Below are 26,719 nucleotides of genomic sequence, written 5' to 3' on the forward strand. Positions count from 1 at the left end.
TTCACTATGATTTTAATGTGTAGAAGAAGATCATGTGAATTAGTTTCTATAGTTGGAAACTTTTCGTCCATTAGATCTCCTAAATAGAAAATTAGAACATCTACAAGTGGAACAAGACATGAGTGTACATTGTTTTGTTTATTTTATAAAACATGAACATTGTTTTTTTTTTCTTTTGTGTTAGCATGTGGGTTGATTGAGCTCTGGTGTGTGAAGTGAAACACTCTTTATGTCCTTCTCTGTCCAACCATAATGTCTCTGATGGATTAGTTGGGACATTGGAAGTGAATTTGACAAATGAGTTTGTGATGCTTTTTTATATGACTTGTTCTTCTTTATTACCTCTCTCTAGCTACTACTACTACTGCTGCAATTTCATGTTGCTTATCTAGATTTTATCTTTCTATTATTTGAAAGACAAGGCAGCAGTGGGGGGGGGGGGGGGGGGATCATCTTGATGGGAGACAACTGCTTGGACCAAGAAGTGAGGTTTCAGGCTCAATCATGAGCAATCGATTTTTAGGAAACAAGAGAAGTAACTCTGATTCACAATTCACGGCTCAAGACCACCCAGAGACTCTGCACTGGTCCAAGGTAAGATAAACCGGAACCTACATTACCTTACCGTGTTCACAGCTTCAAGGAACTCTGTTTTATGTGATCTGTCATTGTCAAAAAGCAGATGCTAAGAAACGGACCTGGAAGCCTCTCCATGAATATGAACCGTATGGCAAACCAGCCTCCACGAGGAGGAGGTGGACAAATCAGTCATTTGCTTCATCAGCTGTCTTCAAGCAGGTTCAAGGATGAAAACGTGGTACCATCAGTTATCTCCCAGACAGCTGCAGATGAAGGTTCACGGACAGGGATGAAAGGTCCAGGTGTCATGAGTCCTTTTACAATGCCAAATCCGAGCAGATTCGAATGTTTTACCCCTTCAAGGTGTGATGTCTCTAGTCTTGTGATGCTTTGTCCTCAAGTCAGTTTCAACTTACGTACTAACTATTGTAGTCATCAGTCACGGACTTGTAAAGCTTTGTGTCTATATAAACATGTGAACTCTTGTAGTCTTGTGAACTCTTGTAGTCTTGTCTATATAAACTTTTATTCACAACACAACACTCTTCTTCATTCATCACACATCTTTTCTCAAGTTCCTTCTCAAGTTCTTTTTTGAAAATAAGTTTCCCTCGACTTGTAAACAAGTTTTATAAAAAAAATTCATCTCATGGTTTCTTTTTCTCAAAACACTTTTGAGGGATCACTTGATAAAAATTTTGATCAATATTTTGATCAAACCTTTGAAAATTTTTCAATTCATTACCTTTGAGAATTTTTCCATTCAAGTTCAGATTTTTTTAAAAATCCCTAATTAAGAAACTTCCATTGGACCGCTCAAAATGAGAGTTTCTTAATTAGAGTTCTTAATCCTACTTAAATACATTTAAAATATTAAATAATCATTAAAAACCCACTTAAGAATCATGGAATAATCATGCTCTAAATATAACACTTTTAGAATCACTAAAAACCCCATATGTGCCTCTTTGTTATTGGTTAAAACAATAAAGGAGAAAATCTGACCTTCTCTTTCTTTCTCTTCGTTAATGTCTTTTTTTTGTTTGGTCTGAGAAATTGGTTCGTCGATGTTCGTAGATGTTTTGAAAAATCTCTCCAAATCATCACACGAGATCAACCGTTTGTTTGTTGGATGAGAGATGCTGAGCTTGGATAAACAAAGGCCTGAATCGTCATCATCGGAGGAGGCGCAAGCTGTGACTCCGTGGGTTGTCTCCGGTAATGTCGATCACGAGAAGGTGATCGAAAAGTTCGGCTGCGATAGGATAGACGAGTGGCTGATTGCTCGTGTCGAAAGACTCACCGCCAGTGCCGGTGCTGATTATTATCTTTCATCCTCCAAGAAAAACAGAGGTTTGATCCCAAAGTTCAAAACTTTTCATTCATTCTTCTTTGGGTTTCGAATTTCAATGTACTTTTGTAATAAGTTTAGGCTAAGATTTGTGTAGAAGGTTGAATTAGCGTATAGCAAGACAAAGATTGCGCCTTTGTGGGTACTTATTTGATATAGTTGAAGATTTGAGTAAAGCTTGTGACTTTGTTGGGTTTTGTAGGGTGTTTGGATCCAGAGGAAGCTATTTTCAGAACGGGAGGATGTGTCTGGTTTGCTGATGGCTTCTAAGATATGTGGTGAGAGGTCTGGTCTCGCTGAGGAAGGCATAGACTATGCGAGGAGAAGCTTAGGCAACGAGTGCGTTCAGTTAGATGGTGCAGCGCGTCTTGTTTTAGGCATTGCACTCACCGAAATCTTTGATGTACTGAGACCGAGCATGTAGCTAGGCTCTCCGAGGGGATGCAGGCGCTGGAGTCTGCTGATATAACAGACCCGAGAGTCCTGCACCGTCTTGCGTTGGAGAACGCAGAGGAGAGGAAGCTGGATTCCGCGTTAGCTTACGCTAAGCACGCGTTGAAGCTTGGAGCAGAGTCTGATCTTGAAGTATGGTTGCTTCTGGCTCGGGTTTTATCTGCTCAGAAGCGGTTTTCAGACGCCGAGACTATTGTTGATGCAGCGCTTAACGAAACGGGGAAGTGGGAACAAGGGAAGCTGTTGCGTTTGAAGGAAAAGTTTCGTGTGGCTAAAGGAGAAGTCAAGGATGCTATTGTGACTTACACACAGCTTCTCGCACTCCTTCAAGTTCAAAGCAAAAGCTTGAGTTCTGCAAAGAAGATGCCAAAGGGATATTATGTAGAGGGATGTCTCATCATTTCAGGGAGATGTGTGTTGGAGACCATCTTGCTGATGGAAGCTATGAAGAGCGGGATGATCCTGATGGTGGATTGGAAGAGGCTTATCAGGTGACTCGTAGTGAGATTCACTTTACAATCTGTCTGCAGGTTTCTTCCTGTTCCATTTGTTGATACCATCTGATCAAACTTCTCATCACGACTGTTTGTTCATTCACATCTTTGATCAAACTTCATGTCATGTATGCTTTTTTCATCTTATAAATAAAACCTCATTGAGGTTCTTCAAATTTTTTTTTTTTTTGGGCTTATTGTACTGATGATTTGCTAGGATTTCATTTTTTTCTCAAATCTCACTTTATTGGATCTATCATTTATGAAAATAATTTGGAGTTATTTGAAAATGATTTATAGTTGAAATTTAATGAACATAAATTCCATGTCGTGAGTAGGTATTTGAAAATTTTATCAGTTTTCTTTTTCTTCACTGAATTTAGAAAACTTTTACTTTGCCCTCAGCCTTTGTTTCTTCCAGTGAAAAGCAAGAGAACTCATTTCAGAATTATACTTGAGTAAATGAAAGCGATCAGGAAAATTAAAGACTCAAAACAAAAGGCACAAAGAACAAAAAAAATGATAGTCTTATCCGTTTCTGGGCTTTTTCAAGTTTCCGTTTCAGACGAAGCTGTAAGGCTTTAGCCGCCAGTTGATTAACGCTTAGAGATTCAATACTGGTTTTGGTTTTTGAAGGTAATGTTATTTGCTCTATGTTGAGTCTCTACAATCTCCACTGATTCATTCTTCTGTTTAGAAGCATTTCTTTCATGAAGCTTCCATCATTTGAAAACCTATTCAAGTGAGCTGCAGCTTCAGATATCTGCTTCCAGTGTTCATGTCTATGAGTTTGGCCCTTTTTTCCCTAAGATAATGAAAGATTATTTTTAGGGAATATCAATACACGATGACTCATATAATCATCCTTCAAATACTCCCAACCATTACCCTTCAAATAAAACACGCCACAATGGCAGAATATTGCCTGTCACACTGAAACGAGCCTGCAATATATATTTTAACTACCTGGTAAGAAACTAACCATCTAATCTGAACCAATAAGACTGTATTTCTAACTTAAAATTCCCTCACCTCTTCATATATACTTTCTCCCAGCCTTTCTGGTTAGTAGCAACATCCTATCAAAACCAATGTTCTTTCTAACAATATACCATTCTAACAACTAACTATCAGTCTCTCCACGTACAATCTTGGCTTAAAAGTTCATCTCTTTTGCTATGCAATCCCAAGAATATGTATGTAGCGATACTCACAAAACTTTCCAAACATAATTCAAACCCCCAAAATTAACCGTTAGAGCTTAGATCTGTTCTCAAATTCTCTGCAACTTGGAGTGAATAACTGAAGAAACTAGTGTATACCACCTTGAAGTGGAGCTTCACGGATCTGTTCAATCACTTTCTTAAGCTCTATAGCCATCACAAGTCTTTGATGAACAACAAGGGACAGAACTGGAGATGTAACTGGGAGAACAGCTATGATGGTTGTAAGATCACCTCCACTTGAGTCATCCGGGCAAAGCCATTTCGTTTTCTTTTTTAATCTAACGAGCTTTAACGACGTCATTACGTATAAAGACAATCCTATGGTTTTTAAAAAAATCCTACCTAAATCACCATCTAAATTACCAACAAAATCTTCAAATCCCTATTAAAATCTTCAAATTCCACTAAATTTAAAAATCCTAGAATTTTCTCAAATCCTAGCAAATCATCAGTACAATAAGCCCCCTAAAAAAAAAATATTTGAAGAACCTCAATGAGGTTTTTCCATTGGAGGAGAAAAAAATTTAATTAGATTAACAAGGGTTCTTAAGTTTTCATATCACAAATTAACTACTAAATAATTCATTAGAACCTTTGATAGTCTCTTACCAATGGACATGCTCTTAGAGTCATGTAGGATCTCTGAATAGTAAAGGTTGAAGTTGAGGCAATCCCAGAAGCGAGAGATGTAAGACCTGATCCCGGCCGACTAGGCCGCGGTCGATGCCTCACGTCGCTCAGTCCATACCCGGACCGAACCTCTAAAAATTTTGCCCTTTATTTAAAATATCGCCCATTGGCGAGGGCTAACTCAGATCCTAGCTCAAGACTACCTTAGTCATTCCCTAGCTAGATCCCTTCAACTTATGCACAGCGGAATAGTATCTACTTAACCATTGGTCTAAACCAATCTAACACTTGTCTGGTCAGATCACCTCAGCTACTGGTCAGTAAACACAACTGCCAGCTAGCTCCAAGGTCGATCCTGAACCTAGACCAAGTCATACAATCAGAGGTTCCGTTCCCCTAAGCCATTCTATCTAGATCTATGCAACATTGACAGATCATACTTTTGCCACATTCCCGGAGCTTGTTAGCTCATTGGCCCAGCTACGCTAGCTGAAGGAACTCGTAAACCAGCTGATCGAGCTGTCACACTCGAACTGAGCTAGGACCGAGCTATGACCAGCTGCCATATACTGCGTCCCGCTCCTTTACACACACAAAACAACTCATTTAGGTACTTAGTCATTCAGCCAACCATCCCCACAGACATAAGTAACCCTTGAGAAGTCTTCAAACAGCTAAGGACATGCATCTGGCCCTTACCGGCTCATGCACTGTCTCACATCCTTTTTGCCTTATCAACTTATGATACCAAGTCCAGCTCATGGACTAACAATGCCCATCAGATCCTGAGTCAATCAACCAACCACCCCACATGACTCAGAACTGATGAGTCTTCATACTTCCTAATCAGTCATGGAACCATGTTCCACTGAACCTGATTAGTGTTGCTCTTACCACCGGTGCATCCTTTGATCAATCAGATCAGACACCTTGATCCATCATCCAAGGATCAGGTCGTCCATCCTTGCCCATGATCAGATCACACACGGCCTGCCTTACCAACACCAAGGTTGATAACCAGCAATTCCTTATGATCAATATCATAAATGACAATATGTTCCAGCACACAAACATATGATCAGATATCCTAACACAAGGATCTGACCCCAATATGCTCTCAGGTGCAATTTCGACCGCAAGCAAACCTGCTCCAAAAATCAATTAAAATTCATGACAATTCATGATAAATCATAACTAAGAGAATGGTCCAATCAGATTTCCCAGAACCGGCCTCCATCCCATAGATCTCGGCCAAGATCAGCCAAACCGGCCCAAGGGACCATCTCTAAATCAATCCCTAAAAACTCATTAGGATTCATGATAATTCATGATAAATCTTAACTAAGAGAATGGTCAAGTCAGAATTCCAAGAACCGATCTCGATCCTATGGATCTCGACCTAGAACAGCCCCACCGGCCACATTGACCATCTCGAAATCAATCAGATAAAAATCCCCAAATACCATGATAATTCATGATAATTCACCACTAAGAGGATTCCAAAGTCAGATCGCCATAAATCCATCAGGAAGTAGGAGATCCGGACTTAGCTGCCAAACCAAGGCCATGGAGGGTTCTTCTGAACCGGCCAAGCCATGGTTCAGTGCTACTATGTCTAATCATCAATCTCAATCATAAGAAGAAGAAATAATATGATTAATAATCATAAAACAGAGTAAGGTGTAACTGAAGGACCAGATCAGCCCATAGTGTACCAGACTATGTCCAATGGTCTGCAGTCCCCACCTGTTACCTCATCAGGGGCGTCCATGCTCTTCCTAGCACGCCTTCATCAAACCCTTTTCACATACTTCCAGTATTGATAAGATCTAACCATGGTTCGTGACCATCACTCCTTCCATGGAACTTCCATGAAACCAGTTTCTACACTTCATCCACCTTCAAGGCTATTCATGCCATTGTGAGTGAAGTCCGGCCTTCTCCCTTCTCTCCTGGGTGTTTTCGTGTGTTCCCAAGATGCAGAGGAAGCCTAGGACGTGTTCATCAGTGGTGGAAACCTACCACAGGGTCGTTCATAACTCCCCTTGCACTTCCATGAAACTGCCTTTCTACACACATCTGCCCTTAAGGCTGTCTTGGCCTTTAGGAATGAATTCCGGTCATCTACCTTCTCTCCTCACCATTTGCGTGTGTTCTCAGGCCCTGGAGGATGCATTGGGTGATAACATCACGGATCAAAAGCCACCAGAAAGTCGTTCATAACTTTCCCCCTTGATCTCTCCCAAAACTGCCTCTTTATGGCCTTCACACCACCATGGGTCTTGGATTGGAAATCCGACCAAATCTCTGTCTTTTCTCTGTGTTTCTTTGTGTTTCAGGGTGTAGGACTTGCCTTCCTTATATAGGAGAAGGGGTGGTTACTTCTTAACCATTGCATCCCTTCGGTATCATTTCTGGCCATTGATTTAATCAATGGTACAGATTGCACCCTTTCGCCTATGGCAGTTACCACACGCCCTGGAACTGCCAAACCACTCCTGGACATGTCCAAAACTATCCCACACGGACTGCTCATGCCCCTGGCTAAATCCCAAGAGCCCACTAGCCCATCGGTACACACGAGTCACCCACATGTCGCGGCCACTGTCCAGACCCGCCCCAACTGCCCAACACCTGAACACTCAGTCCAGCTGAGTTGAGCTGATCCCCAGCTGATCCAGCTGAGTGAGCTAGACCATCCAGCTCAGGGAGCTGACCTACACTTCAGTGAGCTACACCAAGCTGCACTACACTTCACCTAGCTGGTCGAGCTTGTTTACTGCATCGCCCAGCTGTTATACACTGTGTCCAGCTTGCTTCCTTTATCTTCTTCAATCCTTCTAAGTCCCTTGGTCAATTTCCAGACCTAGACTTAGTTTTCCCATGATCCATTCTGATCACTCACTTCATCGAGCTTCACCTGGATCTTGTCCAGCTACCAGCTCGCTTGTCCAGCTCCATTGAGCTTGTCTCCTTCTTGGATTAGCTATGCCTTAGCTTCCTGATGCTCTTAACCTTACCTTCAGGCCATGATATACTTGTCCTTAGGTCATATGACCTGACTGGTGCGTTTCCTCGCACCACAGTCCGTCCGGACGTTCCTATCCAGGATCAGGGACATGATAAGTCTCCCCCACTTACGAAGGATTCGTCCTCGAATCCAGTGGTGTTAACCTCTTGTCTCATGACAAAGGTTCCATCCGAACTCCTTTGTACCCGGAACATGGAGCATGCTCGATTGGTTCTTTCTAACCAATTCGTTGCATCTCCCACCTTGTTCCTTCTCACTGACCACGTCTTGGTCATCATATACACAACAAGTCTCCCCCCTTGATAGATATTTAACCCAAAATCTTATCAAGTGGTTCATCAAGCACCCATACAAAGATATGACTTGTGTCACTGACCCAACTCTCCAGGTTGCGTTCCTAGTAGACACCAAGTCCATGTAGAACACTTCAGTTCCATGACTAGATCAAATTCAGTACCTAGGAACATACTGAGTACTCAAGTCTTAGTAGATTCAACCAATCTCCAAGCCACTCGATGCACCAGCCAAGTCCTAGCGAACATGTTCCAATCTTTAGGCTGCTCACTCTACCATGAGTCCTAACAGATTGTTCTGTTCCCTTAAGTCCTTCCTGGACAATAAGGTTTATGATTCCAGCAACTCATCAATCCTGGGTAAAGGGTACTTGTTCTTCACAGTCACCCTGTTCAAACCCCTATAATCAATGCACAACCTAAAGCTACCATCCTTTTTCTTAACAAATAGGACTGGTGCTCCCCAAGGTACACTAGGGCGTATGAACCCCTTCTCAAGCAACTCCTCAAGTTGCTTCTTCAGCTCTGTCATCTGAGCTGGTGCCATTCTATATGGACTTTTAGATAATGGGGCCGTTCCAGGTTCCAATTCAATGATGAATGGGTCAGCTCTATCAGGGGGAATGCCCTGTAGTGCCCCAAACACATCCTGAAATTCCCGAACCAACGGTATACCCTCTGGGTCACAGGCCCCTACAACCTCATCAGTGTAAATGGTAGCCAAAAAGGCCTCACAACCATTTCTAAGCATCCGTTCTACTTGGACTGCTGAAACCACCAACTACAAGAGGTTGGCTTGATTCCTTGGTACTTAATCGGGGTCCAAACTCGTTCTCAAGTTGCACCCTTCCCCGGTGACAATCTAGAGTTGCCCGATACTTTCCCAACCAGTCCATGCCCAAGATCACTTCATGATGCTTGAGGGGGACAACAATCAGATCTATAGGCATCGGCCTATCCAGGATCACCACAGGGATGTCCTTAACCAGACCGAGTGAGTTCATAACTTGCCCTCCGGCCGCACTCACTCGTTCAGGACCATCCCATGTTCCATACTGGAACAAACCTTTTCCAACCACTCCTGGACTCACAACACTATGTGTAGCTCCAGTATCAAATAATGTGTTTCCACACCACCGATCATTAAGTACTTAGATGAGTAGGATCTTGGTTTGATCACACATTTGGAAAATGTCCCATACCATTCTCCAAAGCATCACACATCTGTGAATGTCCCATACCATTCACAAAAGTGTTGATAGTATACTTCAATCCTCATCATACTAAGATACTTAACATCGTGTTTCTAATTCCTCATGGAATTGATCCATTACATTCACTCAATCTTAAGGAATCCTACCTTGACTTACACTGAGTCCAAGCTGATCCATCTGATCACAAGCCCACTCATGTACTAGCCATGTAGCGTCTCCCTTAGACTAACATGAACATTGCATATGCTCACTTATTTTGAACGGCCACCAAGGGATAACATTTACCTCCAAGAGAGTGCTGCACGTTTCTTTCAACCTAAGCCACTCTCTGGTCCATGTTACTTCCCTTGTCCAGGTCGTCCATACAAAGATCTTGCATTGCGTCCATCATCCAAATAACTAGAAAACTAACCTTTCTATTTCAGGGTCTTGCCCTTGGAGAGTGCATCTTGGCTAAGCCGGCTCATCTTGGAACTTCCCCGTTCACAAGCATGAAACCCAATCTTACCTCAACTCCCACTTGGCTCACCACAGCTAAGGTTCCAAGTCCTCTCAGTTTTCAAAAATAATTTCGGTTTGGAACCTAACATCTTTGAGCACTGTCCTCAACAGGATCAAGCATGCTCTGATACCAACTTGTAAGACCCGATCCCGGCCAACTAGGCCGCGGTCGATGCCTCACGTCGCTCAGTCCATACCCGGACCGAACCTCTAAAAATTTTGCCCTTTATTTAAAATATCGCCCATTGGCGAGGGCTAACTCAGATCCTAGCTCAAGACTACCTTAGTCATTCCCTAGCTAGATCCTTTCAACTTATGCACAGCGGAATAGTATCTACTTAACCATTGGTCTAAACCAATCTAACACTTGTCTGGTCAGATCACCTCAGCTACTGGTCAGTAAACACAACTGCCAGCTAGCTCCAAGGTCGATCCTGAACCTAGACCAAGTCATACAATCAGAGGTTCTGTTCCCCTAAGCCATTCTATCTAGATCTATGCAACATTGACAGATCATACCTTTGCCACATTCCCGGAGCTTGTTAGCTCATTGGCCCAGCTACGCTAGCTGAAGGAACTCGTAAACCAGCTGATCGAGCTGTCACACTCGAACTGAGCTAGGACCGAGCTATGGCCAGCTGCCATATACTGCGTCCCGCTCCTTTACACACACAAAACAACTCCCTTAGGTACTTAGTCATTCAGCCAACCATCCCCACAGACATAAGTAACCCTTGAGAAGTATTCAAACAGCTAAGGACATGCATCTGGCCCTTACCGGCTCATGCACTGTCTCGCATCCTTTTTGCCTTATCAACTTATGATACCAAGTCCAGCTCATGGACTAACAATGCCCATCAGATCCTGAGTCAATCAACCAACCACCCCACATGACTCAGAACTGATGAGTCTTCATACTTCCTAATCAGTCATGGAACCATGTTCCACTGAACCTGATTAGTGTTGCTCTTACCACCGGTGCATCCTTTGATCAATCAGATCAGACACCTTGATCCATCATCCAAGGATCAGGTCGTCCATCCTTGCCCATGATCAGATCACACACGGCCTGCCTTACCAACACCAAGGTTGATAACCAGCAATTCCTTATGATCAATATCATAAGTGACAATATGTTCCAGCACACAAACATATGATCAGATATCCTAACACAAGGATCTGACCCCAATATGCCCTCAGGTGCAATTTCGACCGCAAGCAAACCTGCTCCAAAAATCAATTAAAATTCATGACAATTCATGATAAATCATAACTAAGAGAATGGTCCAATCAGATTTCCCAGAACCGGCCTCCATCCCATAGATCTCGGCCAAGATCAGCCAAACCGGCCCAAGGGACCATCTCTAAATCAATCCCTAAAAACTCATTAGGATTCATGATAATTCATGATAAATCTTAACTAAGAGAATGGTAAAGTCAGAATTCCAAGAACCGATCTCGATCCTATGGATCTCGACCTAGAACAGCCCCACCGGCCACATTGACCATCTCGAAATCAATCAGATAAAAATCCCCAAATACCATGATAATTCATGATAATTCACCACTAAGAGGATTCCAAAGTCAGATCGCCATAAATCCATCAGGAAGTAGGAGATCCGGACTTAGCTGCCAAACCAAGGCCATGGAGGGTTCTTCTGAACCGGCCAAGCCATGGTTCAGTGCTACTATGTCTAATCATCAATCTCAATCATAAGAAGAAGAAATAATATGATTAATAATCATAAAACAGAGTAAGGTGTAACTGAAGGACCAGATCAGCCTATAGTGTACCAGACTATGTCCAATGGTCTGCAGTCCCCACCTGTTACCTCATCAGGGGCGTCCATGCTCTTCCTAGCACGCCTTCATCAAACCCTTTTGTTGTAGTACCCACGACTGAGGTTCTCATTATCCGCAATGGCCCTACCATAAGGTCCGGTTCAAGAGTTATAAGAGCTGGATTTGCCAAAGCTGTCCAGGAGCTGCTTGCACAGGAACAAACCGGGTTCAAGCAACTATTGATCCAGGAGTTGTCTGACTTGAAGCTTGAAGACACCGGTGAACCACTAGAGGTTCCAGACCCTGTCCATTCGAGCCAGTTCTCCTCCATCGGCCAGAATGAAGCCGGCCTGACCATTTCCACCTTCATACTCAATCCATCCAACCAACTTGCTTCCGGTTCAGAGATATAGCCGACCATCAGAAGGAGTAGTATGTGTTGTACTCTTTTTCCTTATCGAGGTTTTGTCCCACTGGGTTTTCCCGAAAGGTTTTAATGAGGCAACAAGCAAGCATACTATGAGTTCTGATCCGGACATCTCAAACCGCGACCGGTCTATTGTTTTCTTTATTTTTATTTCGGTTAAGACCTTGGCCATTTGTCTAGGCCCTTTTTTATCTTTAAGTCCAGTAAGGAACATCTATTTAAACCCTTGTAGTTGCCAACTTTTCGGCTAAGTCTTTTATGAAATCGTTTTTGCTTTAGCAAAGAAACCCTAAGTCTTTCAGTTGTGTGAAACATTGAGAGCAGCCGTGTGACATATCAAAGAGCCGATCCATTGTTCTTTGTGGCGTCCTTCGATCCATTCCATTCCTTGTCCGAATCTTGAGAGAGACACACGTCCAACAAGAGCCGGATCCATATCTATCTTCTTAACCGCCCTAGGCATCTTGCTGAGAGAGACATACGTCCAGCAGCAGATCCCATCCGCCAATCTCCTCTCTTCTCTATCTTTTGTTTTAGATTTCATTCAACCAATTCCATAAACAAAACCAAAAGAATCATAACTTGTTTCTGTTCTACATCCTGTTGAAAACTCACTAAAAGTTCCTATCTGTTTCAGGTTCGATCACAAGCAAGAGACGAGCCGGCCAGTACCATCCGTCCGAGGCAAGACTGAACCGCGGAACGGCCATCCGTCCGTCCGTCCGTCCGTCCGTCCGACCCTCCGACCCGTGCCTACAACATTTTGGTATCAGAGCTGAAGTTTCCTGCGAAACTCAGTTCTTTCTGAACCCTAGCCGTCACCATTCAAAAAAAAAAATATTTACTTTCCTTATTTTTTTAAAAAAATTTTCGGAATTGTTCTCCAAGTTTTTGATCTTCCATTTAAAAAAAAAAAAATTAATTACTTTCCTTATTTTTAAATTTTCGGATTGTTTTCCAAGTTTTCAAAAAAAAAAAAAAAATTCCCTTTCCTTTTTCAAACCTGATTCGATTTTGCCTTAACTTTTTTTGCATTTACTCTTAGCCTTGGTCGATACTCAAAGTATCCGACCCAAGCAACTATTTAACCCCCCCTCTTGCCTTTTAATCTTTCTTTGAGTTTCTTCTCAGAGAACTATGGGAGATGTAGGTCAAGACCAAGCGGCCATAAACGCTCAGCTCCTAGCTGACAATGAGGAACTGAGGGCGAGCCTTAGGACTATCACAGCCGAGCTTGCTCAGATACGGCAGGGAGGCAGGCCCAACGGACCTCGACCACCAGGAAGGCATCAGCCGGACCCGCATGACACTGACTCGGACGCGGACAGTACCGATGATACGCGCAGTCAGGACGAGGAGAGGCCGAACCGGGGAGGTAGGAGGAACGCGCGAGGACCCCGGGCCCAAGTAGGAGGAGGCCGCGACCATAGGGGAGGTCGAGACCGAGAGGAGGAAAAGCCTTGGTTGGGAGGCAAGGCGCTTAAGCTTCATCCCCCAACGTTTGCCGGCAAGGTTGATCCGGATGCCTACATCGTGTGGGAGAAGCGCATGGAGTACATCTTCGACTATTATCAATATAGTGAGGCCAAGAAGGTTGCCCTAGCAGCAGCCCAGCTGACGGACAATGCTCTTTCGTGGTGGGATCGAGACGTTGCTAAGTCCGGGCCAGTGTGGAGAGCGCGTAATTGGACCGAGATGCGGACTAAGCTTCGCGCGAGGTACATTCCATCTTACTACCAGCGTGATGTGCTAAAACGTTTTCGTAAACTTACGCAGGGAACTAAGACTGTGGAGGAGTACTTTGAGGAGTTCGAGGCACTTAGGAATAAGCTTGAGACCGACGAGCCCGAGGAGACAATGATGTCCCAATTCCTGGAAGGGCTGCAAGACCGCATTGCCCGCAAGGTGGAGAGACAACACTATGAAGACTTCAACGATCTATTGCACTTTGCTACGCAAGCCGAGCAGCACATCAAGCGCAAGACGGCCAGTACCAGCCGCAGCAAACCTGCTTGGACGCAACCGGGTTCAAAGCATGGCGACAAGGGCAAGACGATTGAGATTGAGAGCCGATTCAAGACAAACCAGGCTGAATCGTCTAATGCATCTAAGCCGGAGCAGGGTAAGACTCAAGCCCAAAATTTGCGTACTCGTGACATCATTTGTTATAAGTGTCAGGGCAAAGGCCACTACGCTCGGGATTGTCCAAACAAACGAGTGATGGTCCTAAAGGGGGATGGCGAGTATGAATCCCAAGATGAGGCAGAGGCCGCGGCCGCGATCTCTGATGAAGAAGTAACCGACTACCCGGAGACAGGCGAGCTGCTAGTGACCCGGAGAGCTCTTAGCACCCTCTTTGACCCAGAGACCATCCAGCGGGAGAACATCTTCCACACCAGATGTAGTGTTGATCACAAGGTATGTAGTTTGATCATAGATGGCGGATCTTGTACTAACGTGGCTAGCAAGTATCTTGTTGATAAGCTAGGGTTGGTCAAAACTGCCCATCCTCGACCATACCGTCTCAAATGGCTCAATGATGAGACTGAGCTCAAGATTGCCGAACAAGTTGTTGTGTCCTTCAGTATTGGCAAGTACCAAGACCAGGTCAAGTGTGATGTTGTGCCCATGCAAGCCGGCCATATACTTCTCGGAAGGCCGTGGCAGTTTGACAAGGAGACACTTCACCATGGCCGCACCAACATCTACAGTTTCGTCCACAACAACAAGAAGCACAGCCTAGCACCTCTCAGCCCTCAAGAAGTTCATGATATGCAGAAGGCAATGACGCAGTCCGGCCAGGTAAGTAACACTAACCTTTACATGACTTCCGGACAAGTGCTTAAATCATTACAACGTGAGACACAGGTGCTACTAATGATCTTTAAGGAAGGTTGTTTTGCAGGTTTAGAAGCTCCTGAAGTACCGGACGTAGTAGAAGACCTCATGGGACGTTACAAGGATGTCTTCCCTGACGAGATCCCTGCCGGCTTACCCCCTATCCGTGGCATAGAACATCAGATCGATCTTGTACCCGGCGCGCCACTACCAAACCGAGCCGCTTACCGTGTCAACCCTGAGGAAGCTAAGGAGCTGGAACGGCAGGTCCAAGATCTCATGGACAAAGGCTACATCCGCGAGAGCCTTAGCCCCTGTGCAGTCCCGGTCCTACTAGTGCCTAATAAAGATGGGACATGGCGCATGTGTGTGGACTGCCGAGCCATCAACAACATAACCATCAAATATCGGTACCCTATACCTAGATTAGATGATATGCTGGATGAACTGAGTGGGTCTGTTGTGTTTTCTAAGATTGATCTCAGGAGTGGATACCATCAAGTCCGCATGAAGGAAGGAGATGAGTGGAAAACCGCCTTCAAGACCAAGCAAGGTCTATACGAGTGGCTGGTGATGCCGTTTGGCCTTACCAACGCCCCTAGCACCTTCATGAGACTCATGAATGAGGTCCTCCGACCTTACATTGGTAAATTTGTGGTTGTATACTTTGATGATATCTTGATTTACAGCAGGTCTTTAACTGAACACATGGGACACCTAGAACAGGTTTTGAAAGCCTTAAGGCAAGAAGGCCTTTATGCTAACCTTAAGAAATGTGTATTCTGCACTGATCAGTTGGTATTTTTAGGCTTTGTTGTGAGTTCACAGGGACTGAAGGTTGATGAGGAGAAGATCAAGGCCATACAAGACTGGCCGACCCCAACCACGATCGGACATATCCGCAGCTTCCATGGACTAGCCAGTTTCTACCGACGATTTGTGAAGGACTTCAGTACCATTGCCGCCCCAATGACCTCCGTGATCAAGAAGAATGTAACCTTTGCTTGGGGTCCTGCCCAAGAGGAGTCTTTCAACAGGCTTAAATATAGTTTGACACATGCACCGGTTCTAACTCTTCCTAACTTTGATAAACCTTTTGAGATTGAGTGTGATGCTTCAGGGACAGGGATAGGGGCCGTACTGACCCAAGGAGGCCGGCCAGTGGCTTTCTTCAGTGAGAAATTGAGTGGAGCCGCCCTCAATTACCCCACCTATGATAAAGAGCTATATGCTCTAGTAAGGTCGCTCGAAACTTGGCAACATTATCTTTTGTCTAATGAGTTTATTATTCATACAGATCATGAGACTCTTAAGCATTTGAGGGGCCAGACCACACTCAAGAAGAGGCATGCCAGGTGGCTGGAGTTCGTGGAAACTTTTCCTTATGTGATCAAGTACAAGAAGGGAAAGGACAACGTAGTGGCCGACGCCCTATCCCGGCGCCACACACTCATTACCACCATAGAGGCTAAGATCATGGGTTTTGAGCAACTCAAAATGTCTTATGAAACTGACCCTGATTTTTCTGAGCTTTACAGTAACACGGGTCCATTCTATCAGCAGGACGGGTTCCTCTTCAAGGAAAAACGCCTGTGTATCCCTCATGGTTCCATGCGAGATTTACTGACCAGAGAAGCTCATGGGGGTGGATTGATGGGGCATTTCGGTCGGGACAAAACTCTGAGCGTCCTGTCCGACCACTTCTATTGGCCCCGGATGAGGCGCTACGTCGAGAGCCTTTGCGCCAAGTGCACTGTCTGTCTCAAAACCAAATCCAGGTCGCATCCTTATGGTTTACACATGCCTTTACCTATTCCTATTGCACCGTGGGTCGATCTGTCTATGGACTTTGTGCTGGGCTTGCCCAAGATAGAACACAAGGATTCTATTTTTGTTGTAGTGGACAGGTTCTCCAAGATGGCACACTTCATTCCGTGTTCCAAGACCAATGATGCAAGCCAAACCGCTGATCTCTTCTTCAAGGAAGTGGTGCGTTTACATGGAGTGCCTCGTACCATTGTGTCCGACCGAGACACAAAATTTCTCAGCCACTTCTGGAGGACATTATGGAAAAAGCTTGGAACCAAGCTCCTTTTCTCGACCACTTGCCATCCACAGACTGATGGACAGACCGAGGTAGTAAATGATATCTTGCATATTTGCATTGTTTTATCCATTCATCCATGAGCATTTTCATCATGTAGATTAGGATTTAGCCATGTCTAGGTTGCATTTTGCATTCATTGTCCTTATTAGGTGTTGGAGTGCCACATGGAGTTCTTGGGGACATTTGGATGCATTTGGAGCTTAAAGGACGTGAAATAGGTGATCATTGGACGAGCAGAGCATGGGAGCGAGGTTCCGCAGCGACGTCATGAGCTCGCTCCAAAGAACCCCCCAGAGCGACTTGCCCAGAGCGACGCCCCGAGGTCGCTCGCATCTCACACCCCTCTCGGAGCGACCTCCCAAAGCGACACCCCGAGGTCACTCGCGTCTCTATGGCGAGACGACACGAAGCGAAGCCTGGAGCGACCTCTCAGAGCGACCTACCAAGGTCGCTCCCGATCCAGAGCGACGCGTTGGAGCGACACACCAAAGTCGCTCGCGACCTCTCGCCCGGAGACACCAAAAATCGGCCCTGGAGCGACTTCCCGGAGCGACACCTGCAAGTCGCTCCGCGTTATTTTGCTGCCGAAAATCATGATTTCTCAGGGACCTTTTTGCAATTTATTTTGGACGTTTTGCACTTGGAAAACCTATGTTTTAAACATCTTTTGTAGCCACCAGGCAGATTATCTTTGGATCTATTGAGAAAGACACAAGAACTCTCTGGAGAAGTTCATCTTTTGGATTTTGATTGTTATGTTCTTGTGTTCTTGTTGATTTCTTATCTATTTCTTTACATGATTAATCTGAAATCCAATATGGGTTTAAGAGGAATCATGGAGATTAGTGAGTAATCACCTTTTGAATTCATGGGTTAGGGAGATTAAGGGTGATTAGGTTAGAGCTAGGATGTTTTAGTGTAGATCATTCATATTTCCTTGCTAGTAGAGTAATCATAATGCATCTTCTGAGTTGGCCACTCAGTTGTTGATCCTTAGGCATTTCTCACCCGAAAGGTGTTCGATGAAATGCCCGAGACAACTCTCCTAGGCTTTTAGTATACTTTGCCAAAGACATTTGTTGTTAAAGATGCTAAGATAGCTAATAGACTTGTTAGTAATGATTGCTTTCATATTATTCAACCAAAGACATTTGATGTTTGAGATATGTTAGCAAATGAGCATTCATCTAGACATAGAGCTTGCTTAGAATTGTGTCTAGGCTTAAGGTTGATAGTTTGATTGATCATTTGCCATCCTTAGTTCGATACTTGATCACCCAAGGTCTAATCCCTATGCCCATGAGTTCTCTTTTCCCTTAGTCAAGAAAGTATCATTCTGTTATTGCTTTCTAGTTTAGTAGTAGTTTAAAACCCATCTAAATCATTGGTTGCACTTAGATTAAGTGAGTACTTGCATTCTCAGTGCTTTGATATCCCTCAGAACTGGTTCGACAATCTTTTATACTACAACATTTGTCTTAGGAGCCTTGAAAACTCCTAACATCAAATTGGCGCCGTTGCCAAATTCTGAGTAGATTTGAACATTGAGATTTAGTCAATTGCTTGAGACTAAGTCATTTTTATTTTCTTTTGTTACTAACTCTTCTTCACCTCCCTTTAATCTACAGGTGTATGAACTTGAGGAGCAAGGGTCCATCAAACCTAGTTCCAAGAGCAGCAGACATCAGAGCTTTAGAGAGAGAGTGTGCTAGAAAGAGAAGAGAAGAAGACCATCAGGCTCAATTGCAGAGACTGAACACTGACATGGGAGACGTTCATCAAGAAGATGCAGGCGTCAATGGCGCTAACAACAATGGTCCACCTAACCAACAGCGAGCAGCTCGCCCCATTGGCACTTACGACCGTCCCAACATTCATGGTCATAGATTGGGAATCCGAGCACCCGCCGTGGCAGCCAACAACTTTGAGATCAAGTCAGGACTCCTCAACGTGATCGAGAACAACAAGTATCATGGCTTGGCTCTAGAGGATCCATTTGATCACTTGGACAGGTTCGACAGCTACTGTGGGTTGTCAAAAACCAATGGTGTGTCCGAAGATGCTTTAAAGCTCAAGCTATTCCCTTTCTCTTTGGGGGATAAGGCACGTCAGTGGGAGAAGTCTCTACCCAGCGACTCCATTACCACTTGGGATGACTGCAAGAAAGCATTCTTGGAGAAGTTCTTCTCTACTTCAAGAACTGCTAAGCTGAGAAACGAGATCTCCAGCTTTCAACAGAAGGGCTTGGAAGGTTTCAGTGAAGCCTGGGAGAGATTCAAGGGCTATCAAGCTCAATGCCCACACCATGGTTTCTCTAAGGAGAGTTTGCTGAGCACATTCTACCGTGGTGCTCTACCTAAGTACAGAGCCAGACTGGATACAGCTAGTAATGGGTTCTTCTTGGGGCGAACTGAGGAGGATGCAGAGGAGCTGGTTGACAACATGGTTAAGAGTGATGCAGTCTACAGTGGAGACCACGACAGAAGCAGTAGAACTGAGGATAAGCAAACGAGGAAGGAGTTGAAAGCTCTACAGGATAAGATAGACATCCTCCTTGCTGATAAAGCTACCCAAGAGCAGCTGCACTTTGTTGGCAACCCAAGCCAAGAGACACCAGCTGTTGTCCATGAAGTTGAGGGTTTGGAAGGTCAGGAAGAGCTGTGTTTCATCAACAACAATGGTAGCTGGTACAAGAAAGAACCCAACTTTCAGTACAACAACTACCAACAGAAGTCCTATTCCAACAACCAGCAGAGTGGTTATCAGCCTCGGAACAATCAGCAAGGCAGCTATCAGCCTCAGCAAAATCCCTCGTCTGGTTCCTCTGCTCCTCAAGAGAGCAGCACTGATACCTTACTGAAACAAATCTTGGAGTCTCAGACTAGAAGTGAGAAGCATGTTGGTTATGAGTTGAAGAACCTTCATACCAAGATTGATGGGAGCTACAATGAGCTCAACAACAAATTCTCACACCTTGCTTCTACAGTCAGGAATTTAGAGAATCAGTTTGCTTCCATGAACACTCACCAGAATCGCCAGCAAGGATCTCTACCTGGAAAGTCTGACCAAAACCCCAAGGAGGCCAAAGCTATCACCCTTAGGAGTGGTAAACAGTTACCTCCTAGAACCCTCACCAAGGATGCTGAGAAACTAGGTGAGGGGGTTGCCATCAACATAGATGATGAAGTGGTGATTGTTGATGAGAAGATCAATGACGAGATCTTGGAGAAGATAGTGGAAGCCAAAGGTAAAGGAAAGGTTGGGGAAGAGAAGAAGACAGTAAAAGATGGTGAAGTTGTAACTCCAGCAAGTGAAAGTTCTTTTGTTCCTCCTCCCTATGAACCCAAACTTCCATTCCCTGGTAGATTCAAGAAGCAGCTGCTAGAGAAGTACAAGGCTCTGTTTGAGAAGCAAATGAGTGAAGCTCAGGTTGCAATGCCCATCATCGATGCTTTCATGTTGATTCCTCAATACAACAATTTCCTGAAAGATGTTGTAGCTGCAAAGAAGAAGGAGATGGAAGGCATGATGACTCTTACCCATGAGTGCAATGCCATCATCCAGAGGCTTGATGTTCCAGAGAAATTAGAGGATCCAGGAAGCTTCACACTACCTTGTGCTCTTGGACCTATGGTATTTGAGAAAAGTCTCTGCGATTTGGGAGCTAGTGTCAGCTTGATGCCTTTGTCTGTTGCAAAGAAGCTTGGATTCACTCAGTACAAGAAGTGTAGACTCTCTTTGGTGTTAGCTGATCGTTCAGTGAAGTACCCTGTGGGCATCTTAGAGGACCTCCCTGTGAAGATTGGAAGGTATGAGATACCTACAGATTTTGTGGTGCTTGAGATGGGTGAGGAGGCTCAAGACCCATTGATTCTAGGAAGGCCATTCTTAGCTACAGCAGGAGCTATTGTTAATGTGAAGGAAGGCACGATTGATCTCCATTTGGGTAAAGAGAACATCATACACTTTGACATCAAGGAGAAAATGAGGAAACCAACTGTGTTCGGGCAAGCCTTCTACATTGAAGAGATGGCCACTCCTGCTGATGAGCATCTTGAAGAGTTACCACCTGAGGACGACGAGGAGGGAGCATCTCCCTCTACTCATTCCCTATAGAAGGTAAACCACCACACTCCCTTGTATATACCATTTCATTTTTGCATATTAGTCTTCTTTTCGGTATCTCTCTCTACTTGACAACACAGAGACTGTGTAACTCAAGTTTGGGGGAGGTACCAAGTATTTGATCATGTTTGCTTTGATGTTGTTTCATTGAGTCATGCATTGCATACCTATTTGCATATTAAAAAAAAAAAAAAAAAACAATCATTTAGTTTGCATCATTTGCATTTCTAGGAGAGTCTAGAGCATATAGGTTGCATTCACTTGCATTGGGAGCAATGATTTTAAATGCCTTGTAAAGAACACTACGTTGCACCTGAGTAGCTTTTGCACCTCTCAAAAAGACTTGTATGTTTCGAGCCTTGAAAACTCTTCCTGAAACTTGTTGATTGCTGAAACTCAGTCTTTGAAGCCAACTACAACCTTATTTGAACTGAACGAACTTAATGTTTCTTGCTCATGGTCCCTTGTGTACTAAGTCATGGCTATACACACTTGAGTTGTCACATCTTTTATGCCAATCTTTTTTGACAAACTCTAGTGGTAGACCACTCCCAAAACCTTTTCCTCCTTTTAAGCTTTCATTGTTTGATGAGTGAGGCCTTTTTCGGAAAGTCTTACATGTGCATAATGTTGAGAGTATCGGGAACGACAATGCTTGATCTTCATTCTTGCTAGATTGGGCACTCTATTGTCTAGCTATAGGTGGGGGGTGAGTGTTGTGATTATGATTTGGGAGAAATGAAAAAGAAAAAGATTAGACTCTTTGTGCTTAAGTGAATTGTTTTGTTGGGATAAGTAGAGAAGCCTCTAGCTCAAGTTTTGAAAAGTCTTGGCCCCCAGCCTAAAAAAAAAAAAAAAAATAAAGGCAAAAGAAAAACGAAAAAAAAAAGAGAAAAGAAAAAAAAAAAAAGAAAAAGAAAAGAAAAAGGGGGCTAGCAAAGTTGTTAAGAGCTAAGAAATGTTTTGAGGTTGTGAAAAATCCCTTGTAGATTTCAAAGAGAAAGAGTTGATGTTCTTAGGATCTTTTGGTGAGAGATGTGAGTTGGGTTTGACATTTGAGAATGATTGTGTAATTGTATGTTTGGGAAAAGGGTAGAACAATGGAGATTGAGCATTGTATGCATGAGTTGATCCCTTTCTTAGATATATTATGTGCAATGTCAAGGCTACTTGTTTCGAGAGTAAACCACCTTAAAGATCATATGTTTTGAACCTCTTGAATCACTTGAATAAAAGCCTTTCCTTACCCAACCAAATGACTTGGACCAACTGACCATTTGCAAGAATTCACCTGATGTTTTGTGCTTAATGAATGTGAGAGTTGGTTGATTTGAATGTGTGGATGCTTGATGATGAGTGTAAGAACAAAAAGAGTTAAGATAGGCCTAGAGAAGCTAGAGTGTAATAAGAGAGTGTGCTAGTTGTGTTTCTTTTGGCTATGTGCTCCCACCTTAAACCTCTCTCCCTATGAGTTCTAGAAAGTTCACTTGTGGACAAGTAAAAGAACAAGTTTGGGGGAGTTGATATCTTGCATATTTGCATTGTTTTATCCATTCATCCATGAGTATTTTCATCATACAGATTAGGATTTAGCCATGTCTAGGTTGCATTTTGCATTCATTGTCCTTATTAGGTGTTGGAGTGCCACATGGAGTTCTTGGGGACATTTGGATGCATTTGGAGCTTAAAGGACGTGAAATAGGTGATCATTGGACGAGCAGAGCATGGGAGCGAGGTTCCGCAGCGACGTCATGAGCTCGCTCCAAAGAACCCCCCAGAGCGACTTGCCCAGAGCGACGCCCCGAGGTCGCTCGCATCTCACACCCCTCTCGGAGCGACCTCCCAAAGCGACACCCCGAGGTCACTCGCGTCTCTATGGCGAGACGACACGAAGCGAAGCCTGGAGCGACCTCTCAGAGCGACCTACCAAGGTCGCTCCCGATCCAGAGCGACGCGTTGGAGCGACACACCAAAGTCGCTCGCGACCTCTCGCCCGGAGACACCAAAAATCGGCCCTGGAGCGACTTCCCGGAGCGACACCTGCAAGTCGCTCCGCGTTATTTTGCTGCCGAAAATCATGATTTCTCAGGGACCTTTTTGCAATTTATTTTGGACGTTTTGCACTTGGAAAACCTATGTTTTAAACATCTTTTGTAGCCACCAGGCAGATTATCTTTGGATCTATTGAGAAAGACACAAGAACTCTCTGGAGAAGTTCATCTTTTGGATTTTGATTGTTATGTTCTTGTGTTCTTGTTGATTTCTTATCTATTTCTTTACATGATTAATCTGAAATCCAATATGGGTTTAAGAGGAATCATGGAGATTAGTGAGTAATCACCTTTTGAATTCATGGGTTAGGGAGATTAAGGGTGATTAGGTTAGAGCTAGGATGTTTTAGTGTAGATCATTCATATTTCCTTGCTAGTAGAGTAATCATAATGCATCTTCTGAGTTGGCCACTCAGTTGTTGATCCTTAGGCATTTCTCACCCGAAAGGTGTTCGATGAAATGCCCGAGACAACTCTCCTAGGCTTTTAGTATACTTTGCCAAAGACATTTGTTGTTAAAGATGCTAAGATAGCTAATAGACTTGTTAGTAATGATTGCTTTCATATTATTCAACCAAAGACATTTGATGTTTGAGATATGTTAGCAAATGAGCATTCATCTAGACATAGAGCTTGCTTAGAATTGTGTCTAGGCTTAAGGTTGATAGTTTGATTGATCATTTGCCATCCTTAGTTCGATACTTGATCACCCAAGGTCTAATCCCTATGCCCATGAGTTCTCTTTTCCCTTAGTCAAGAAAGTATCATTCTGTTATTGCTTTCTAGTTTAGTAGTAGTTTAAAACCCATCTAAATCATTGGTTGCACTTAGATTAAGTGAGTACTTGCATTCTCAGTGCTTTGATATCCCTCAGAACTGGTTCGACAATCTTTTATACTACAACATTTGTCTTAGGAGCCTTGAAAACTCCTAACATCAGTAAACCGTACACTCTCTCAGTTATTGAGGGCTACGGTGGGTAAGAATCTTAAAAACTGGTTGAGTTGTTTGCCTTTCATTGAGTTTGCCTATAACCATGCAAGGCACTCTATTACTAACCTCTCCCCTTTTGAGATCGTGTATGGCTTTAGACCAGAGACGCCCATGGACCTAGCCGCATTGCCACCAGCCATGCAAGTCAGCCAGAGTGGTGACAAAAAGGCTGAGTTTGTGAAGAACATGCACCGGCAAGTCAAGGAGACTTTGGAGAAGAAGGCTGAAAGGAACCGGATTAAGCTCAACAAGGGGCGCACAGAAGTTATCTTCCAGCCAGGCGATTGGGTGTGGCTCCACATGAGGCCAGAACGGTTTCCGGAAGAGAGGAAGAGCAAATTATCCCCACGAGGGGACGGACCATTCCGAGTGCTCGATCGGATCAATGACAATGCCTACCGGCTAGAACTGCCAGGTGAGTTCCAAGTTTCCCGAATGTTCAATGTGTCTGACTTGTCTCCTTATATTGCAGATGACGGAGATGTTCTGAGGACAGAACCTGTTCAAGAGGGAGGGGATGTTGTAGTACCCACGACTGAGGTTCCCATTATCCGCAAAGGCCCTACCACAAGGTCCGGTTCAAGAGTTATAAGAGCTGGATTTGCCAAAGCTGTCCAGGAGCTGCTTGCACAGGAACAAACCGGGTTCAAGCAACTATTGATCCAGGAGTTGTCTGACTTGAAGCTTGAAGACACCAGTGAACCACTAGAGGTTCCAGACCCTGTCCATTCGAGCCAGTTCTCCTCCATCGGCCAGAATGAAGCCGGCCTGACCATTTCCACCTTCATACTCAATCCATCCAACCAACTTGCTTCCGGTTCAGAGATATAGCCAACCATCAGAAGGAGTAGTATGTGTTGTACTCTTTTTCCTTATCGAGGTTTTGTCCCACTGGGTTTTCCCGAAAGGTTTTAATGAGGCAACAAGCAAGCATACTATGAGTTCTGATCCGGACATCTCAAACCGCGACCGGTCTATTGTTTTCTTTATTTTTATTTCGGTTAAGACCTTGGCCATTTGTCTAGGCCCTTTTTTATCTTTAAGTCCAGTAAGGAACATCTATTTAAACCCTTGTAGTTGCCAACTTTTCGGCTAAGTCTTTTATGAAATCGTTTTTGCTTTAGCAAAGAAACCCTAAGTCTTTCAGTTGTGTGAAACATTGAGAGCAGCCGTGTGACATATCAAAGAGCCGATCCATTGTTCTTTGTGGCGTCCTTCGATCCATTCCATTCCTTGTCCGAATCTTGAGAGAGACACACGTCCAACAAGAGCCGGATCCATATCTATCTTCTTAACCGCCCTAGGCATCTTGCTGAGAGAGACATACGTCCAGCAGCAGATCCCATCCGCCAATCTCCTCTCTTCTCTATCTTTTGTTTTAGATTTCATTCAACCAATTCCATAAACAAAACCAAAAGAATCATAACTTGTTTCTGTTCTACATCCTGTTGAAAACTCACTAAAAGTTCCTATCTGTTTCAGGTTCGATCACAAGCAAGAGACGAGCCGGCCAGTACCATCCGTCCGAGGCAAGACTGAACCGCGGAACGGCCATCCGTCCGTCCGTCCGTCCGTCCGTCCGACCCTCCGACCCGTGCCTACAACACCTTTTCACATACTTCCAGTATTGATAAGATCTAACCATGGTTCGTGACCATCACTCCTTCCATGGAACTTCCATGAAACCAGTTTCTACACTGCATCCACCTTCAAGGCTATTCATGCCATTGTGAGTGAAGTCCGGCCTTCTCCCTTCTCTCCTGGGTGTTTTCGTGTGTTCCCAAGATGCAGAGGAAGCCTAGGACGTGTTCATCAGTGGTGGAAACCTACCACAGGGTCGTTCATAACTCCCCTTGCACTTCCATGAAACTGCCTTTCTACACACATCTGCCCTTAAGGCTGTCTTGGCCTTTAGGAATGAATTCCGGTCATCTACCTTCTCTCCTCACCATTTGCGTGTGTTCTCAGGCCCTGGAGGATGCATTGGGTGATAACATCACGGATCAAAAGCCACCAGAAAGTCGTTCATAACTTTCCACCTTGATCTCTCCCAAAACTGCCTCTTTATGGCCTTCACACCACCATGGGTCTTGGATTGGAAATCCGACCAACTCTCTGTCTTTTCTCTGTGTTTCTTTGTGTTTCAGGGTGTAGGAGGAAGCCCTGGCGTGCCTGAAAAGGCACGGACTTGCCTTCCTTATATAGGAGAAGGGGTGGTTACTTCTTAACCATTGCATCCCTTCGGTATTATTTCTGGCCATTGATTTAATCAATGGTACAGATTGCACCCTTTCGCCTATGGCAGTTACCACACGCCCTGGAACTGCCAAACCACTCCTGGACATGTCCAAAACTATCCCATACGGACTGCCCATGCCCCTGGCTCAATCCCAAGAGCCCACTAACCCATCGGTACAGACGGGTCACCCACATGTCGCGGCCACTGTCCAGACCCGCCCCAACTGCCCAACACCTGAACACTCAGTCCAGCTGAGTTGAGCTGATCCCCAGCTGATCCAGCTGAGTGAGCTAGACCATCCAGCTCAGGGAGCTGACCTACACTTCAGTGAGCTACACCAAGCTGCACTACACTTCACCTAGCTGGTCGAGCTTGTTTACTGCAT

The 26,719-nt window shown here is 44.3% G+C and overlaps 2 protein-coding genes and 1 non-coding gene across 5 annotated transcripts; 2 read left to right on the top strand and 1 right to left on the bottom strand.

Moving 5' to 3' along the window:
• The first annotated feature begins 1,178 nt into the window (after positions 1–1,178).
• Positions 1,179–25,715, top strand: LOC106409066 (transposon Tf2-1 polyprotein). 3 transcript variants are annotated; one of them, XM_048734844.1, is made up of 5 exons: positions 1,179–1,932; positions 2,133–3,513; positions 9,697–9,810; positions 12,619–16,962; positions 24,046–25,715. In XM_048734844.1, the coding sequence occupies exons 4-5, from the start codon at positions 13,119–13,121 to the stop codon at positions 24,924–24,926; spliced, it is 4,725 nt and encodes a 1,574-aa protein (XP_048590801.1). In that variant the 5' UTR covers positions 1,179–1,932; positions 2,133–3,513; positions 9,697–9,810; positions 12,619–13,118; the 3' UTR covers positions 24,927–25,715. The 3 variants fall into 3 exon arrangements, with proteins under 3 accessions (XP_048590801.1, XP_048590800.1, XP_048590802.1); XM_048734843.1 differs by lacking the exon at positions 9,697–9,810; XM_048734845.1 differs by lacking the exon at positions 9,697–9,810 and having other exon boundaries at positions 13,113–16,962.
• LOC125575054 (protein NPGR2-like) lies at positions 2,372–2,878 on the top strand. The gene has a single exon (XM_048781584.1). It carries the CDS (start codon positions 2,372–2,374, stop codon positions 2,876–2,878), a length of 507 nt encoding a protein of 168 aa, XP_048637541.1.
• LOC125576050 lies at positions 19,132–19,238 on the bottom strand. Its single transcript, XR_007314584.1, has one exon. It is a non-coding gene; the product is annotated as a small nucleolar RNA R71 (small nucleolar RNA).
• Positions 25,716–26,719: the final 1,004 nt, after the last annotated feature.

This window comes from Brassica napus, chromosome A6 (assembly GCF_020379485.1).
Source record: "Brassica napus cultivar Da-Ae chromosome A6, Da-Ae, whole genome shotgun sequence".
Taxonomy (NCBI): Eukaryota; Viridiplantae; Streptophyta; class Magnoliopsida; order Brassicales; family Brassicaceae; genus Brassica; species Brassica napus.